The following is a 16755-nucleotide window of genomic DNA, read 5'->3' as shown; positions in this document are numbered from 1 at the left end:
TCGTATGGTTGAGCATGGCGTACTTCTAAAAGAAGAGTGTCTTGTAGATCGTATGGTTGAGCATGGCGTGCTTCTTAAAGAAGAGTGTCTTGTAGATCGTATGGTTGAGCATGGCGTACTTCTTAAAGAAGAGTGTCTTGTAGATCGTATGGTTGAGCATGGCATACTTCTTAAAGAAGAGTGTCTTGTTGATCGTGTGGTTGAGCATGGCGTACTTCTTAAAGAAGAGTATCTGGTTGATCGTATGGTTGAGCATGGCGTACTTCTTAAAGAAGAGTGTCTTGTAGATCGTATGGTTGAGCATGGCGTACTTCTTAAAGAAGAGTGTCTTGTAGATCGTATGGTTGAGCATGGTATACTTCTTAAAGAAGAGTGTCTGGTTGATCGTATGGTTGAGCATGGCGTACTTCTTAAAGAAGAGGGTCTGGTTGATCGTATGGTTGAGCATGGCGTACTTCTTAAAGAAGAGTGTCTTGTAGATCGTATGGTTGAGCATGGCGTACTTCTTAAAGAAGAGTGTCTTGTAGATCGTATGGTTGAGCATGGTGTACTTCTTAAAGAAGAGTGTCTTGTTGATCGTATGGTTGAGCATGGCGTACTTCTTAAAGAAGAGTATCTGGTTGATCGAATGGTTGAGCACGGAGTACTTCTTAAAGAAGAGAGTCTTGTTGATCGTATGGTTGAGCAGGGCGTACTTCTTAAAGAAGAGAGTCTAGTTGATCGTATGTTTGAGCATGGCGTACTTCTTAAAGAAGAGTGTCTTGTAGATCGTATGGTTGAGCATGGCGTACTTCTTAAAGAAGAGTGTCTTGTAGATCGTATGGTTGAGCATGGTGTACTTCTTAAAGAAGAGTGTCTGGTTGATCGTATGGTTGAGCATGGCGTACTTCTTAAAGAAGAGGGTCTGGTTGATCGTATGGTTGAGCATGGCGTACTTCTTAAAGAAGAGTGTCTTGTAGATCGTATGGTTGAGCATGGCGTACTTCTTAAAGAAGAGTGTCTTGTTGATCGTATGGTTGAGCATGGCGTACTTCTTAAAGAAGAGTGTCTGGACGGAGTTGCTACTTGTATTAGAGGGAAACGTTATGCAACAGAAAAATATTGTTGTAGAAGGTAAGGATGGATCTGAAGAGCCAGTTCACCCCATTCACGAGTAATGGGGTGCAAGTGGGGAGTGTTGGGAGGGATGTGGCTGAGATGTGTCAGGGGTCTGTGGCCTCAGTTGAGGTGAGGGGAGTCAGGGGTCTGTGGCCTCAGTTGAGGTGAGGGGAGTCAGGGGTCTGTGGCCTCAGTTGAGGTGAGGGGAGTCAGGGGTCTGTGGCCTCAGTTGAGGTGAGGGGAGTCAGTGCTCTGTGGCCTCAGTTGAGGTGTGGGGAGTCAGCGGTCTGTGGCCCCAGTTGAGGTGAGGGGAGTCAGGGGTCTGTGGCCTCAGTTGAGGTGAGGGGAGTCAGGGGTCTGTGGCCACAGTTGAGGTGAGGGGAGTCAGGGGTCTGTGGCCTCAGTTGAGGTGAGGGGAGTCAGGGGTCTGTGGCCTCAGTTGAGGTGAGGGGAGTCAGGGGTCTGTGGCCTCAGTTGAGGTGAGGGGAGTCAGGGGTCTGTGGCCTCAGTTGAGGTGAGGGGAGTCAGGGGTCTGTGGCCTCAGTTGAGGTGAGGGGAGTCAGGGGTCTGTCGCCTCAGTTGAGGTGAGGGGAGTCAGGGGTCTGTGGCCTCAGTTGATGTGAGGGGAGTCAGGGGTCTGTGGCCCCAGTTGAGGTGAGGGGAGTCAGGGGTCTGTGGCCCCAGTTGAGGTGAGGGGAGTCAGGGGTCTGTGGCCTCAGTTGAGGTGGATCAGGAGAAGGATATGGACATCTCTCCTGATACGACAGCAGCTGGTGACGACTCAATTTACAATCTGGAGGAGATAAATGTGATCCTGGATCAGACTTTGGGGAAATCTGTCAAATTGGCGGATGTTTTTGATGTTGATAAGTTTGTGAGGTCAGCTGTGGTGTTACAGAAGACGGTGGGGTTAGACCAGTTGAGTGGGAAGAAGCGTTTCCACTTGAGGGAATGTGTTACTGCTGTCACGGCAACAAAAGGCGGCGGGAAACGTGGTCAGGTTAAGAGAAAATAAAAACGATGATGATGATCATTCTACACAGGGTGTCTTTTTTCTCTTTGTCTGGTTTCTCTGGGACATGAATAAGAGGGGAAGTGACAGGAATAAGAGGGGAAGAACAGGAATAAGAGGGGGAGGGACAGGAATAAGAGGGGAAGGGACAGGAATAAGAGGGGAAGGGACAGGAATAAGAGGGGAAGGGACAGGAATAAGAGGGGAAGGGACAGGAATAAGAGGGGGAAGAACAGGAATAAGAGGGGGAAGGGACAGGAATAAGAGGGGAAGTGACAGGAATAAGAGGGTGAGGGACAGGATTAAGAGAGGGAAGAACAGGAATAAGAGGGGGAGGGACAGGAATAAGAGGGGGAAGAACAGGAATAAGAGGGGGAGGGACAGGAATAAGAGGGGAAGGGACAGGAATAAGAGGGGAAGGGACAGAAATAAGAGGGGAAGGGACAGGAATAAGAGGGGAAGGGACAGGAATAAGAAGGGAAGGGAGAGGAATAAGAGGGGAAGAGACAGGAATAAGAGGGGGAAGAACAGGAATAAGAGGGGGAGGGGACAGGAATAAGAGGGGAAGGGACAGGAATAAGGTTGTTTTCCTCCGGCTTAGGTGTGACTGTGGTTTCTACAACAGAGATGGTCACGGGTCGAGTTTTATTGGTCAAGGTGGATGTTATGTGTTGTTTTGGAACTGTGTGACCAAGAGGGGTGTATGGTTTTAGGGAGGGACTGGAACTGTGTGACCAAGAGGGGTGTATAGTTTTAGGGAGGGACTGGAACTGTGTGACCAAGAGGGGTGTATGGTTTTAGGGAGGGACTGGAACTGTGTGACCAAGAGGGGTGTATAGTTTTAGGGAGGGACTGGAACTGTGTGACCAAGAGGGGTGTATGGTTTTAGGGGGACTGGAACTGTGTGACCAAGAGGGGTGTATAGTTTTAGGGAGGGACTGGAACTGTGTGACCAAGAGGGGTGTATGGTTTTAGGGAGGGACTGGAACTGTGTGACCAAGAGGGGTGTATGGTTTTAGGGAGGGACTGGAACTGTGTGACCAAGAGGGGTGTATAGTTTTAGGGAGGGACTAGAACTGTGTGACCAAGAGGGGTGTATGGTTTTAGGGAGGGACTGGAACTGTGTGACCAAGAGGGGTGTATGGTTTTAGGGAGGGACTGGAACTGTGTGACCAAGAGGGGTGTATAGTTTTAGGGAGGGACTAGAACTGTGTGACCAAGAGGGGTGTATGGTTTTAGGGAGGGACTGGAACTGTGTGACCAAGAGGGGTGTATGGTTTTAGGGAGGGACTGGAACTGTGTGACCAAGAGGGGTGTATGGTTTTAGGGAGGGACTGGAACTGTGTGACCAAGAGGGGTGTATGGTTTTAGGGAGGACTGGAACTGTGTGACCAAGAGGGGTGTATGGTTTTAGGGAGGGACTGGAACTGTGTGACCAAGAGGGGTGTATAGTTTTAGGGAGGGACTGGAACTGTGTGACCAAGAGGGGTGTATGGTTTTAGGGAGGGACTGGAACTGTGTGACCAAGAGGGGTGTATAGTTTTAGGGAGGGACTGGAACTGTGTGACCAAGAGGGGTGTATGGTTTTAGGGAGGGACTGGAACTGTGTGACCAAGAGGGGTGTATGGTTTTAGGGAGGGACTGGAACTGTGTGACCAAGAGGGGTGTATGGTTTTAGGGAGGGACTGGAACTGTGTGACCAAGAGGGGTGTATGGTTTTAGGGGGGGACTGGAACTGTGTGACCAAGAGGGGTGTATGGTTTTAGGGGGGGACTGGAACTGTGTGACCAAGAGGGGTGAATGGTTTTAGGGAGGGACTGGAACTGTGTGACCAAGAGGGGTGTATGGTTTTAGGGAGGGACTGGAACTGTGTGACCAAGAGGGGTGTATGGTTTTAGGGAGGGACTGGACTGTGTGACCAAGAGGGGTGTATGGTTTTAGGGGGGGACTGGAATTGTACAGTGGATTTTACTGTTGATCGCACCGCTGAAGAACCTCACCTGCGGTCAGCCACTTGCCTGTCTGGTCTATTAACTGAGTTTGAGCTTTCTGATGAGTGGAGAGTCAGGAATGCAACAGTTAGGCAGAACACACTCACTACTGTAGTAGGGTTGGAAGGTTAGACAGGTGGTATGTATCTGATCTCTACTGTAGTAGGGTTGGAAGGTTAGACAGGTGGTATGTATCTGATCTCTACTGTAGTAGGGTTGGAAGGTTAGACAGGTTGTATGTATCTGATCACTACTGTAGTAGGGTTGGAAGGTTAGACAGGTTGAATGTATCTGATCACTACTGTAGTAGGGTTGGAAGGTTAGACAGGTTGTATGTATCTGATCACTACTGTAGTAGGGTTGGAAGGTTAGACAGGTTGTATGTATCTGATCACTACTGTAGTAGGGTTGGAAGGTTAGACAGGTTGTATGTATCTGATCACTACTGTAGTAGGGTTGGAAGGTTAGACAGGTTGTATGTATCTGATCACTACTGTAGTAGGGTTGGAAGGTTAGACAGGTTGTATGTATCTGATCACTACTGTAGTAGGGTTGGAAGGTTAGACAGGTTGTATGTATCTGATCACTACTGTAGTAGGGTTGGAAGGTGTGATTCTCCTGTGGGTTTCTCTGATCACCATAATGTGTCTGTTGATATTCACTTCTCCTGTCCACAAAGGTTTATGTTAAATTGTTACATGATGTCATGTTTTGTGAAAAGAGTTTGTTGTTTTGGGAAAAATGTAGAGTTATTAAATGGAACTTGGAGTCCTTGAGACAATGTTGGGAGGTTGGGAAGTGATGTGACTAATGAGGTTGACTTCTACAGCCCAAATACGTGTGTTTTGTCAACAGTATACTGCTGGAGCATTGTGAGTCTCTGTGTGCTAAACAGTTGTTACAAAGTTGGGCCCTGAGCAGAGAGTCGCCTTGGACTCTGACTTCACCCTGCGGGAAGCTGTCCACAGCAGTTACACAGCTCTCATCAGGCCCCTGGCATCGATGGTTTTCCATCTGAGTTTTATAAGCACTTTTGGGCTGTTGGGGGGGTCCACTCCACGGTTACCAGGGGGGCTTCAGATAGGATCCACTCCATGGTTACCAGGGGAGCTTCAGATAGGATCCACTCCATGGTTACCAGGGGGGTTTCTGATAGGATCCACTCCATGGTTACCAGGGGGTTTCTGATAGGATCCACTCCATGGTTACCAGGGGGTTTCAGATAGGATCCACTCCATGGTTACCAGGGGGGCTTCAGATAGGATCCGCTCCATGGTTACCAGGGGGGTTTCTGATAGGATCCACTCCACGGTTACCAGGGGGGTTTCTGATAGGATCCACTCCATGGTTACCAGGGGGGTTTCTGATAGGATCCACTCCACGGTTACCAGGGGGGCTTCAGATAGGGTCCGCTCCATGGTTACCAGGGGGGCTTCAGAAAGGATCCACTCCATGGTTACCAGGGGGGCTTCAGATAGGGTCCGCTCCACGGTTACCAGGGGGTTTCTGATAGGATCCACTCCATGGTTACCAGGGGGGCTTCAGATAGGATCCGCTCCATGGTTACCAGGGGGGCTTCAGATAGGATCCGCTCCATGGTTACCAGGGGGTTTCTGATAGGATCCACTCCATGGTTACCAGGGGGGCTTCAGATAGGATCCACTCCATGGTTACCAGGGGGGCTTCAGATAGGGTCCGCTCCACGGTTACCAGGGGAGCTTCAGATAGGATCCGCTCCATGGTTACCAGGGGGGCTTCAGATAGGATCCGCTCCATGGTTACCAGGGGGGCTTCAGATAGGGTCCGCTCCACGGTTACCAGGGGGTATCTGATAGGAACCACTCCATGGTTACCAGGGGGCTTCAGATAGGATCCACTCCACGGTTACCAGGGGGCTTCAGATAGGATCCACTCCACGGTTACCAGGGGAGCTTCAGATAGGATCCACTCCATGGTTACCAGGGGGGCTTCAGATAGGGTCCGCTCCACGGTTACCAGGGGGTTTCTGATAGGATCCACTCCATGGTTACCAGGGGGCTTCAGATAGGATCCACTCCACGGTTACCAGGGGGGCTTCAGATAGGATCCACTCCACGGTTACCAGGGGAGCTTCAGATAGGATCCACTCCACGGTTACCAGGGGGGCTTCAGATAGGGTCCGCTCCACGGTTACCAGGGTGGCTTCAGATAGGATCCACTCCACGGTTACCAGGGGGGCTTCAGATAGGATCCACTCCATGGTTACCAGGGGGGTTTCAGATAGGATCCACTCCACGGTTACCAGGGGAGGCTTCAGATAGGATCCACTCCACGGTTACCAGGGGGGGCTTCAGATAGGGTCCGCTCCACGGTTACCAGGGGGGTTTCAGATAGGATCCACTCCATGGTTACCAGGGGGGCTTCAGATAGGATCCACTCCATGGTTACCAGGGGGGTTTCAGATAGGATCCACTCCACGGTTACCAGGGGGGCTTCAGATAGGATCCACTCCATGGTTACCAGGGGGTTTCTGATAGGATCCACTCCATGGTTACCAGGGGGGTTTCAGATAAGATCCACTCCATGGTTACCAGGGGGGCTTCAGATAGGATCCACTCCATTGTTACCAGGGGGCTTCAGTGGGGCAGAGATGGGATGAAGACTTTTTTTCAAGGGCTCTGATGTCTTTCAAAAGAATAACTGGAAGGGTGCAGTGGAGAAGATGTGTGTCAGATTGTCAAGGTGGAAATGGGTGCCTACAACAGCCGTCTTATAGGGTGACGGGTCCTCGTAGCCAATCATCTTGCTGCTTCTACCCTGTGGCACAGACTGATGATTTTACAGCCACCGAGGGAGGGGTCTGATACAAGAGCTTCAGAGGACCCTTGTTGATCTCTTCTGGTCTGGACAACATTGGATTAAAGCACCGTGTCGGCCACTGCACGAGGACAAGGCCTGGTGGACATTTCCTCCAGGATCACGGCTTTCCAGCTTCAAGCAGCCCAGAGACTGTTGTACAGTGACGGTTCTAGCTGGGTCGACACAGACTACACACTGATGAGGAGAGCGGGCTGTTTGGGCTTAGACAAGCACCTTTTCCTCTTAAAGCTAGAGGGGGGTGATTTGTCTGGCCTGACCCAATTTTATGAGTCTGTTATGCAGGCTTGGAGAGTTTTCAACTTGTCCTGTAAGGCCGGCACGCCACCAGGGATGTGGCTTTTTGGAGAGCCTCTTTTTCATAACATTTCTGCCATCCAGTCCCGTGCTCTGGGTTCAGCCAGACTACGTTCATGCCTGTTAGGCGTGGGGTGTACCAAGCTGGGTCATCTGATGTGGAGCAGGAGCAGATCGTTGGAGGAGCTGGGAGAAAGAACAGGGATCCGATCATCTCGCCTACTGAGGAAGGTCGTTGCTGAGGTCTGCGTGCCGGAGGGGATGTTGGCAGCGAGACTGAGGATTGAGTTTACAAACTGGTTAATAACATTTATCTGTTTATGAGTAAATGGGGTACTGGTTAATAACATTGATATGTTTATGAGTAAATGGGGTACTGGTTAATAACGTTGATATGTTTATGAGTAAATGGGGTACTGGGTAATAACATTGATACGTTTATGAGTAAATGGGGTACTGGCTAATAACATGTATATGTTTATGAGTAAATGGGGTACTGGGTAATAACGTTGATATGTTTATGAGTAAATGGGGTACTGGTTAATAACGTTGATATGTTTATGAGTAAATGGGGTACTGGGTAATAACATTGATACGTTTATGAGTAAATGGGGTACTGGGTAATAACGTTGATATGTTTTTGAGTAAATGAGGTACTGGTTAATAACGTTGATATGTTTATGAGTAAATGGGGTACTGGTTAATAACGTTGATATGTTTATGAGTAAATGGGGTACTGGGTAATAACGTTGATATGTTTATGAGTAAATGAGGTACTGGGTAATAACGTTGATATGTTTATGAGTAAATGGGGTACTGGGTAATAACGTTGATATGTTTATGAGTAAATGGGGTACTGGTTAATAACGTTGATATGTTTATGAGTAAATGGGGTACTGGTTAATAACGTTGATATGTTTATGAGTAAATGGGGTACTGGTTAATAACGTTGATATGTTTATGAGTAAATGGGGTACTGGGTAATAACGTTGATATGTTTATGAGTAAATGGGGTACTGGTTAATAACAATGATATGTTTATGAGTAAATGGGGTACTGGTTAATAACGTTGATATGTTTATGAGTAAATGGGGTACTGGCGAATAACATGTATCTGTTTATGAGTAAATGAGGTACTGGTTAATAATGTTGATATGTCCATGTGTAAATAGGGTATTTAGATGCTGCTGTGTTTAGTTACTATGGAGGACGATTTGGTGTGTTCAATTGATGTGTAACCATGGTTTTGTTAGACTGTTGTGAGTTCCCAGACCCAATTAGGGTTATTTAAAACTCAAACTCATTTTTCTTTCTCTCTCTCTTTAATTATCTCTCTCTTTAATTCTCTCTCTCTCTCTCTCTCACACTCTATTTCTCTGTCTCTCTATCCCTCTCTCTGTCTCTCTCTGACTCTCTCTATGTCTCTCTCTTTATATGTCTCTCTGTCTCTGTATCCCTTTCCCTGTCTCTCTCTAAGTCTTTCTCTGTATATATGTATATATACTGTATATATATATAGAGAGAGAGAGACTTAGAGACAGACAGAGAGACAGAGACAGAGAGACAGACAGAGAGACAGAGACATATCTCAATTCAATTTCAGACAGTGTTGCTTTATTGGCATGGGAAACATGTTTATATTGCACAAGCAAGTGAACTAGATAGTGAATCAAAATTAACAAAAGTTCCAAAATGTTACATTATGTGCAAAAAGTTCAAATACAAAAGGGAAAATAAATAAGCATAAATATGGGTTGTATTTACAATGGTGTTTGTTCTTCACTGGTTGCCCTTTTCTCGTGGCAACAGGTCACAAATCTTGCTGCTCTGATGGCACACTGTGGTATTTCACCCAGTAGATATGGGAGTTTATCAAAATTGGATTTGTTTTCGAATTCTTTGTGGATCTGTGTAATCTCAGGGCGAAATATGTGTCTCTAATATGGTCATACATTGGGCAGGAGGTTAGGAAGTGCAGCTCAGTTTCCACCTCATTTTGTGGGCAGTGACCACATGGCATGTCGTCTCTTGAGAGCCATGTCTGCCTACGGCTGCCTTTCTCAATAGCAAGGCTATGCTCACTGAGTCTGTACATAGTCAAAGCTTTCCTTAAATTCGGGTCAGTCACAGTGGTCAGGTATTCGGCCGCAGTGTACTCTCTGTTTAGGGCCAAATAGCATTCTAGTTTGCTCTGTTTTTTGTTAATTCTTTCCAATGTGTCAATTAATTATCTTTTTGTTTTCTCATGATTTGGTTGGGTCTAATTGTGTTGCTGTCCTGGGGCTCTGTGAGGTGTGTTTGTGTTTGTGGACAGAGCCCCAGGACCAGCTTGCTTAGGGGACTCTTCTCCAGATTCATCTCTCTGTAGGTGAAGGCTTTGTTAAGGAAGGTTTGGGAATCGCTTCCTTTTAGGTGGTTGTAGAATTTAACGTCTCTTTTCTGGATTTTGATAATTAGCGGGTATCTGCCTAATTCTGCTCTGCATGCATTATTTAGTGTTTTAAGTTGTGCACAGAGGATATTTATGCAAAATTATACATGCAGAGTCTCAATTTTTGTGTTTGTCCCATTTGGAGAATTCTTGGTTGGTGAGCGAAACCCCAGACCTCACAACCATAAAGGGCATTGGACTCTATGACTGATTCAAGTATTTTTAGCAGAATCCTAATTGGTTTGGCAAATGTTATGTTCCTTTTGATGGCATAGAAGGCCCTTCTTGCCTTGTCTCTCAGATCGTTCACAGCTTTGTGGAAGTTATCTGTGGCGCTGATGTTTAGGCCAAGGTATGTATAGTTTTTTGTGTGCTCTAGGGCAACGGTGTCTAGATGGAATTTGTATTTGTGGTCCTGGTGACTGGACCTTTTCTAGAACACCATTATTTTGGTCTTACTGAGATTTACTGTCAGGGCCCAGGTCTGTCAGGACCCAGGTCTGTCAGGACCCAGGTCTGTCAGAATCTGTGCAGAAGATCTAGGTCCTGCTGTAGGCCCTCCTCTGTTGGGGTCAGAAGCACCAGATCATCAGCAAACAGTAGACATTTGATTTCAGATTCTAGTAGGGCAAGGCCGAGTGCTGCAGACTGTTCTAGTGCCCTCACCAATTCGTATATATATGTTGAAGAGGGTGGGGCTATAAGTTGTTTCCCTGTCTAACCCCACGACCCTGGGGAAAGAAACGTGTGTTTTTTGCCCATGCTGTTTGTGTACATGGATTTTATATTGTTTTATGTTTTTACCTGAACACCACTTTCCAACAATGTGTATAGCAGATCCTCATGACAAATTGAGTCGAAGGCTTTTTTGAAACAAACACTTCTAATACTGTATTGTAATGACCTCTGAGCAGCGGGAGTTTCAAAAGCCTCTGAAAAGCATTCATGTCTCTCTCTCTATCTCGCTTTTCCTCCATCTCTCTCTTTTCTCTCTCTTTTCTCTCTCTATCTCGCTTTTCCTCCATCTCTCTCTTTTCTCTCTCTTTTCTCTCTCTATCTCCCTTTTCCTCCATCTCTCTCTTTTCTCTCTCTTTTCTCTCTCTATCTCGCTTTTCCTCCATCTCTCTCTTTTCTCTCTCTTTTCTCTCTCTATCTCGCTTTTCCTCCATCTCTCTCTTTTCTCTCTCTTTTCTCTCTCTATCTCGCTTTTACTCCATCTCTCTCTTTTCTCTCTCTATCTCGCTTTTCCTCCATCTCTCTCTTTTCTCTCTCTTTTCTCTCTCTATCTCGCTTTTACTCCATCTCTCTCTTTTCTCTCTCTATCTCCCTTTTTCTCCATCTCTCTCTTTTCTCTCTCTTTTCTCTCTCTATCTCCCTTTTCCTCCATCTCTCTCTTTTCTCTCTCTTTTCTCTCTCTATCTCCCTTTTTCTCCATCTCTCTCTTTTCTCTCTCTTTTCTCTCTCTATCTCGCTTTTCCTCCATCTCTCTCTTTTCTCTCTCTTTTCTCTCTCTATCTCGCTTTTCCTCCATCTCTCTCTTTTCTCTCTCTTTTCTCTCTCTATCTCGCTTTTCCTCCATCTCTCTCTTTTCTCTCTCTTTTCTCTCTCTATCTCGCTTTTCCTCCATCTCTCTCTTTTCTCTCTCTATCTCGCTTTTGCTCCATCTCTCTCTTTTCTCTCTCTTTTCTCTCACTATCTCCCTTTTCCTCCATCTCTCTCTTTTCTCTCTCTATCTCGCTTTTCCTCCATCTCTCTCTTTTCTCTCTCTTTTCTCTCTCTATCTCGCTTTTCCTCCATCTCTCTCTTTTCTCTCTCTTTTCTCTCTCTATCTCGCTTTTCCTCCATCTCTCTCTTTTCTCTCTCTTTTCTCTCTCTATCTCCCTTTTCCCCATCTCTCTCTTTTCTCTCTCTTTTCTTTCTCTCTCTTTCTCCCTATTTCTGTCTTTCTCTCCACGACAGCTTGTATTTGACCAGAGAAAACAGTGAAAACTAAATACAACTCATGTTTTATCTCCCTGTAGAGTCAGTACACAAACCAGAGCCCTACTTTCTACTGTCTACTCCTTCAATCTCCTTCAATACTTCTACTTATTAATCTCCTTCAATACTTCTACTTATTCATCTCCTTCAATACTAATAATTATTAATCTCCTTCAATACTAATAATTATTAATCTCCTTCAATACTTACTCCTTGGGTTACGTTCCAAATTACACCCTTCTTCTTACATAGTGCACTAGAGCTCTATGGACCCTGGTTAACAGAAGTGCACTAGAGCTCTATGGACCCTGGTTAAAAGAAGTGCACTAGAGCTCTATGGACCCTGGTTAAAAGAAGTGCACTAGAGCTCTATGGACCCTGGTTAAAAGAAGTGCACTAGAGCTCTATGGACCCTGGTTAAATGAAGTGCACTAGAGCTCTATGGACCCTGGTTAAATGAAGTGCACTAGAGCTCTATGGACCCTGGTTAAATGAAGTGCACTAGAGCTCTATGGACCCTGGTTAACAGAAGTGCACTAGAGCTCTATGGATCCTGGTTAACAGAAGTGCACTAGAGCTCTATGGACCCTGGTTAAATTAAGTGCACTAGAGCTCTATGGACCCTGGTCCAAAGAAGTGCACTCGAGCTCTATGGACCCTGGTTAAAAGAAGTGCACTAGAGCTCTATGGACCCTGGTTAAAAGAAGTGCACTAGAGCTCTATGGACACTGGTTAAAAGAAGTGCACTAGAGCTCTATGGACCCTGGTTAAAAGAAGTGCACTAGAGCTCTATGGACCCTGGTTAAATGAAGTGCACTAGAGCTCTATGGACCCTGGTTAAATGAAGTGCACTAGAGCTCTATGGACCCTGGTTAAATGAAGTGCACTAGAGCTCTATGGACCCTGGTTAACAGAAGTGCACTAGAGCTCTATGGACCCTGGTTAACAGAAGTGCACTAGAGCTCTATGGACCCTGGTTAAATTAAGTGCACTAGAGCTCTATGGACCCTGGTCCAAAGAAGTGCACTCGAGCTCTATGGACCCTGGTTAAAAGAAGTGCACTAGAGCTCTATGGACCCTGGTTAAAAGAAGTGCACTAGAGCTCTATGGACCCTGGTCCAAAGAAGTGCACTAGAGCTCTATGGACCCTGGTTAAAAGAAGTGCACTAGAGCTCTATGGACCCAGGTCCAAAGATGTGCACTAGAGCTCTATGGATCCTGGTTAAAAGAAGTGCACTAGAGCTCTATGGACCCTGGTCCAAAGAAGTGCACTAGAGCTCTATGGACCCTGGTTAAAAGAAGTGCACTAGAGCTCTATGGACCCAGGTCCAAAGATGTGCACTAGAGCTCTATGGATCCTGGTTAAAAGAAGTGCACTAGAGCTCTATGGACCCTGGTTAACAGAAGTGCACTAGAGCTCTATGGACCCTGGTTAAATTAAGTGCACTAGAGCTCTATGGACCCTGGTCCAAAGAAGTGCACTCGAGCTCTATGGACCCTGGTTAAATTAAGTGCACTAGAGCTCTATGGACCCTGGTCCAAAGAAGTGCACTAGAGCTCTATGGACCCTGGTTAAAAGAAGTGCACTATAGCTCTATGGATCCTGGTCCAAAGAAGTGCACTAGAAAGGGAATAGGCTGCCATTTTGGGATCCGTCCCGTATCTCTGACCCTTTCTGGCCCTCTGACCCTCCCTGACCCTCTCTGGCCCTCTCTGCCCCTCTCTGACCCTCTCTGCCCCTCTCTGACCCTCTCTGACCCTCTGACCCTCTCTGACCCTCTGACCCTCTCTGGCCCACTCTGACCCTCTCTGACCCTCTCTGGCCCTCTCTGACCCTCTCTGACCCTCTCTGACCCTCTCTGGCCCTCTCTGGCTCTCTGATTGCTTGCTGATGACATGAACTAAATTATCCTTCCCTGCGGTATCTGCATGGCTTCACTGTAGACTGTGGAGACGGCGTTACTGAAACTCTCTCTCTCTGTGTGTGTGTGTGTGTGTGTGTGTGTGTGTGTGTGTGTGTGTGTGTGTGCGTGTGCGTGCGTGTGTGTGTGTAGGAGCTACATTTGACGTAGCCATGCGTTTCCTGTACGAGTGTCCCTGGAAGAGACTCCAGGAGCTGAGAACCTTAGTACCCAACGTTCCCTTTCAGATGTTACTGAGAGGAGCTAACGCTGTGGGATACACTAACTACCCTGATAACGCAGTGTTCAAGTGAGAGCACACACATACACACAACCTAACTCAGATTCAGAGGGGTTTGGGTTAAATGCGAAAAGACACATTTCAGTTGAATGCATTCGGTTGTACAACTGACTAGGTATCCCCCCCCTTCCCCTTTCCTTAATGCTGTAAGGCAGGGGTAGGGAGCTATATTCAACCACAGGCTGATTTTTGTCTCAGAGGATGTTCAGGGGGCCGGGAACATGATTATAATAATTTGTACGCAGGCAAATTGACCACAACTAAACCCCCCCAAAAAAAGAGATTACATTTTAAACAAATTTTCATACCTTGATCACATTCTGATGTCTATTTCTTTTTGTCGGAATACTTGGGAACACATTTTCCTAAATGAAACACATTGTTATCTGAATTCCTGGTGATTTTTACAGTCTATATTTTTTAACCTCAAACTAAAATGTTTTGAACTGTCATCCAAAATGTAATTCCAAGTCAGAATCTCCAAGTCAGAAAAATCTTTCTAGAACTCTGATGTCATGATTTGACCTTGTTTGACCTTGTTTGACCTTGTTTGACCTTGTTTGACCTTGTTTGACCTTGTTTTTTCCCCGAGTTTCCAGTTGTCTTTTAAAGGACCAACACGACAACCTTTGAGAGGTCATTCCCGACGACACAGTGCTCACAATAATAAGATAGATCATCAGCATTTTTTAACAAAATTGCAAGGAAATAAACAAAGAAATACCAATAGAAATCAGGTAAAACTAAACCAAGTGCAGCTAGTTTGCAGCCTTTCCAGCTTCAATTTGAAGTGATTGTGTTGTTGACTCGTCTCTGAACAACAGTGTCCTGACGAGTGACCACATTATCTATGTCAGGAGAAATCTCTCCACATCAGCTCATTGTTATGGATGTATCCAAATAAATGTCACTAGAAAACAGCTGAAATAAATGTCACTAGAAAACAGCTGAAATAAATGTCACTAGAAAACAGCTGAAATTAATGTCACTAGAAAACAGCTGAAATAAATGTCACTAGAAAACAGCTGAAATAAATGTCACTAGAAAACAGCTGAAATAAATTCTTAAACAAATGCAAATGCAGCAAATTTGCTGTGATTCTGGCCACACTGTTTGCCAACTACTGATGTTGTTCTGTCTGCACTGTTTGACGTGACTGTGTTAGCCAACTACTGATGTTGTTCTGTCTGCACTGTTTGACGTGACTGTGTTAGCCAACTACTGATGTTGTTCTGGCTACACTGTTTGCCGTGACTGTGTTAGCCAACTACTGATGTTGTTCTGTCTGCAGTGTTTGACGTGACTGTGTTAGCCAACTACTGGTGTTGTTCTGGCTAGACTGTTTGCCGTGACTGTGTTAGCCAACTACTGATGTTGTTCTGTCTGCAGTGTTTGACGTGACTGTGTTAGCCAACTACTGTTGTTGTTCTGTCTGCAGTGTTTGACGTGACTGTGTTTGCCAACTACTGATGTTGTTCTGTCTGCACTGTTTGACGTGACTGTGTTAGCCAACTACTGATGTTGTTCTGGCTACACTGTTTGCCGTGACTGTGTTAGCCAACTACTGGTGTTGTTCTGTCTTCAGTGTTTGACGTGACTGTGTTAACCAACTACTGGTGTTGTTATGTCTGCAGTGTTTGACGTGACTGTGTTAGCCAACTACTGGTGTTGTTCTGTCTGCAGTCTCGTCCATAGATACAGAACAAAGACTGACTGGGTTGCGTCCATAGATACATAACAAAGACTGACTGGGTCGCGTCCATAGATACAGTACAAAGACCTACTGGGTCGGGTCTGTAGATACAGAACAAAGACTGACTGGGTCTCGTCCATAGATACAGAACAAAGACCAACTGGGTCGCATCCATAGATACAGAACAAAGCCTGACTGGGTCGCGTCCATAGATACAGAACAAAGACCTACTGGGTCGCGTCCAGAGATACAGAACAAAGACCTACTGGGTCGCGTCCAGAGATACAGAACAAAGACTGGCTGGGTCATGTCTCTGATGCCAACCGAACCAATAGAACAAACGACCAGCCTGCTTTGGGTAGCAACCCTATATCTGTGTTTCCGGACCATATCATACAAAAGGATTAACAATCAAATCAAATGTATTCATAAAGCCCTTCTTACATCAGCCTATATCTCAAAGTGCTGTACAGAAACCCAGCCTAAAACCCCAAACAGCAAGCAATGCAGAGTGGTTGAGGTGGGTTTATGCATACAAAGTGGCTGGTAGTGAGAATATATAAATACTGACGGTAGCTAGTATTATAGGAACTGTGTGTGTGTGTGTTTGTCACCCTAACGGTGATGACACACACACACACACACCAACTACCCTACAAGACCACACACAAACGTACCTGACAACAGACCTCAAAGATCAACATCCTTCCTCAGAATATGTTGGTACATTAATCTATTTACCCTCTTCCTCATCCGCCCCTCAACCCCCCTTCTATCTATCTATCTATCTATCTATCTATCTATCTATCTATCTATCTATCTATCTATCTATCTATCTATCTATCTATCTATCTATCTATCTATCTATCTATCTATCTATCTCTCTCTCTTCCTCTCTCTTCCTCTCTCTCTCTCTCTCTCTCTCTCTCTTCCTCTCTCTTCCTCTCTCTCTCTCTCTCTTCCTCTCTCCCCAGGTTCTGTGAGGTGGCGAAGGAGAACGGCATGGATATATTCCGTGTATTTGACAGTCTCAACTACCTCCCTAACATGATACTGGGCATGGAAGCCGCCGGCAGGTAGGTTGACCGTCCAGACTGTCAGAGTTAGCCCTCCTCACTAGACTGTCCCTAAAAGGTAGGTTGACTGTACAGACTGTCAGAGTTAGCCCTCCTCACTAGACTGTCCAGACTGTCAG

The 16755-nt window shown here is 46.0% G+C and overlaps 1 protein-coding gene across 1 annotated transcript in view; it reads left to right on the top strand.

The window, feature by feature from the left end:
* LOC135510229 (pyruvate carboxylase, mitochondrial-like) overlaps nucleotides 1–16755 on the top strand; it is a 541364-nt gene that overhangs the window by 446270 nt on the left and 78339 nt on the right. Inside the window, exons 17-18 of the mRNA XM_064931022.1 lie at nucleotides 13720–13876; nucleotides 16535–16636. Coding sequence (XP_064787094.1) covers nucleotides 13720–13876; nucleotides 16535–16636 — 259 coding nt within the window. The remainder of the gene's footprint in view (nucleotides 1–13719; nucleotides 13877–16534; nucleotides 16637–16755) is intronic.

The sequence above is a fragment of the Oncorhynchus masou genome, chromosome 23 (assembly GCF_036934945.1).
Source record: "Oncorhynchus masou masou isolate Uvic2021 chromosome 23, UVic_Omas_1.1, whole genome shotgun sequence".
In the NCBI taxonomy this organism is placed as follows: domain Eukaryota; kingdom Metazoa; phylum Chordata; class Actinopteri; order Salmoniformes; family Salmonidae; genus Oncorhynchus; species Oncorhynchus masou.
The sequence above is the reverse complement of the archived record's forward strand: the minus strand, read 5'-3'. Positions and strand labels throughout refer to the sequence as shown.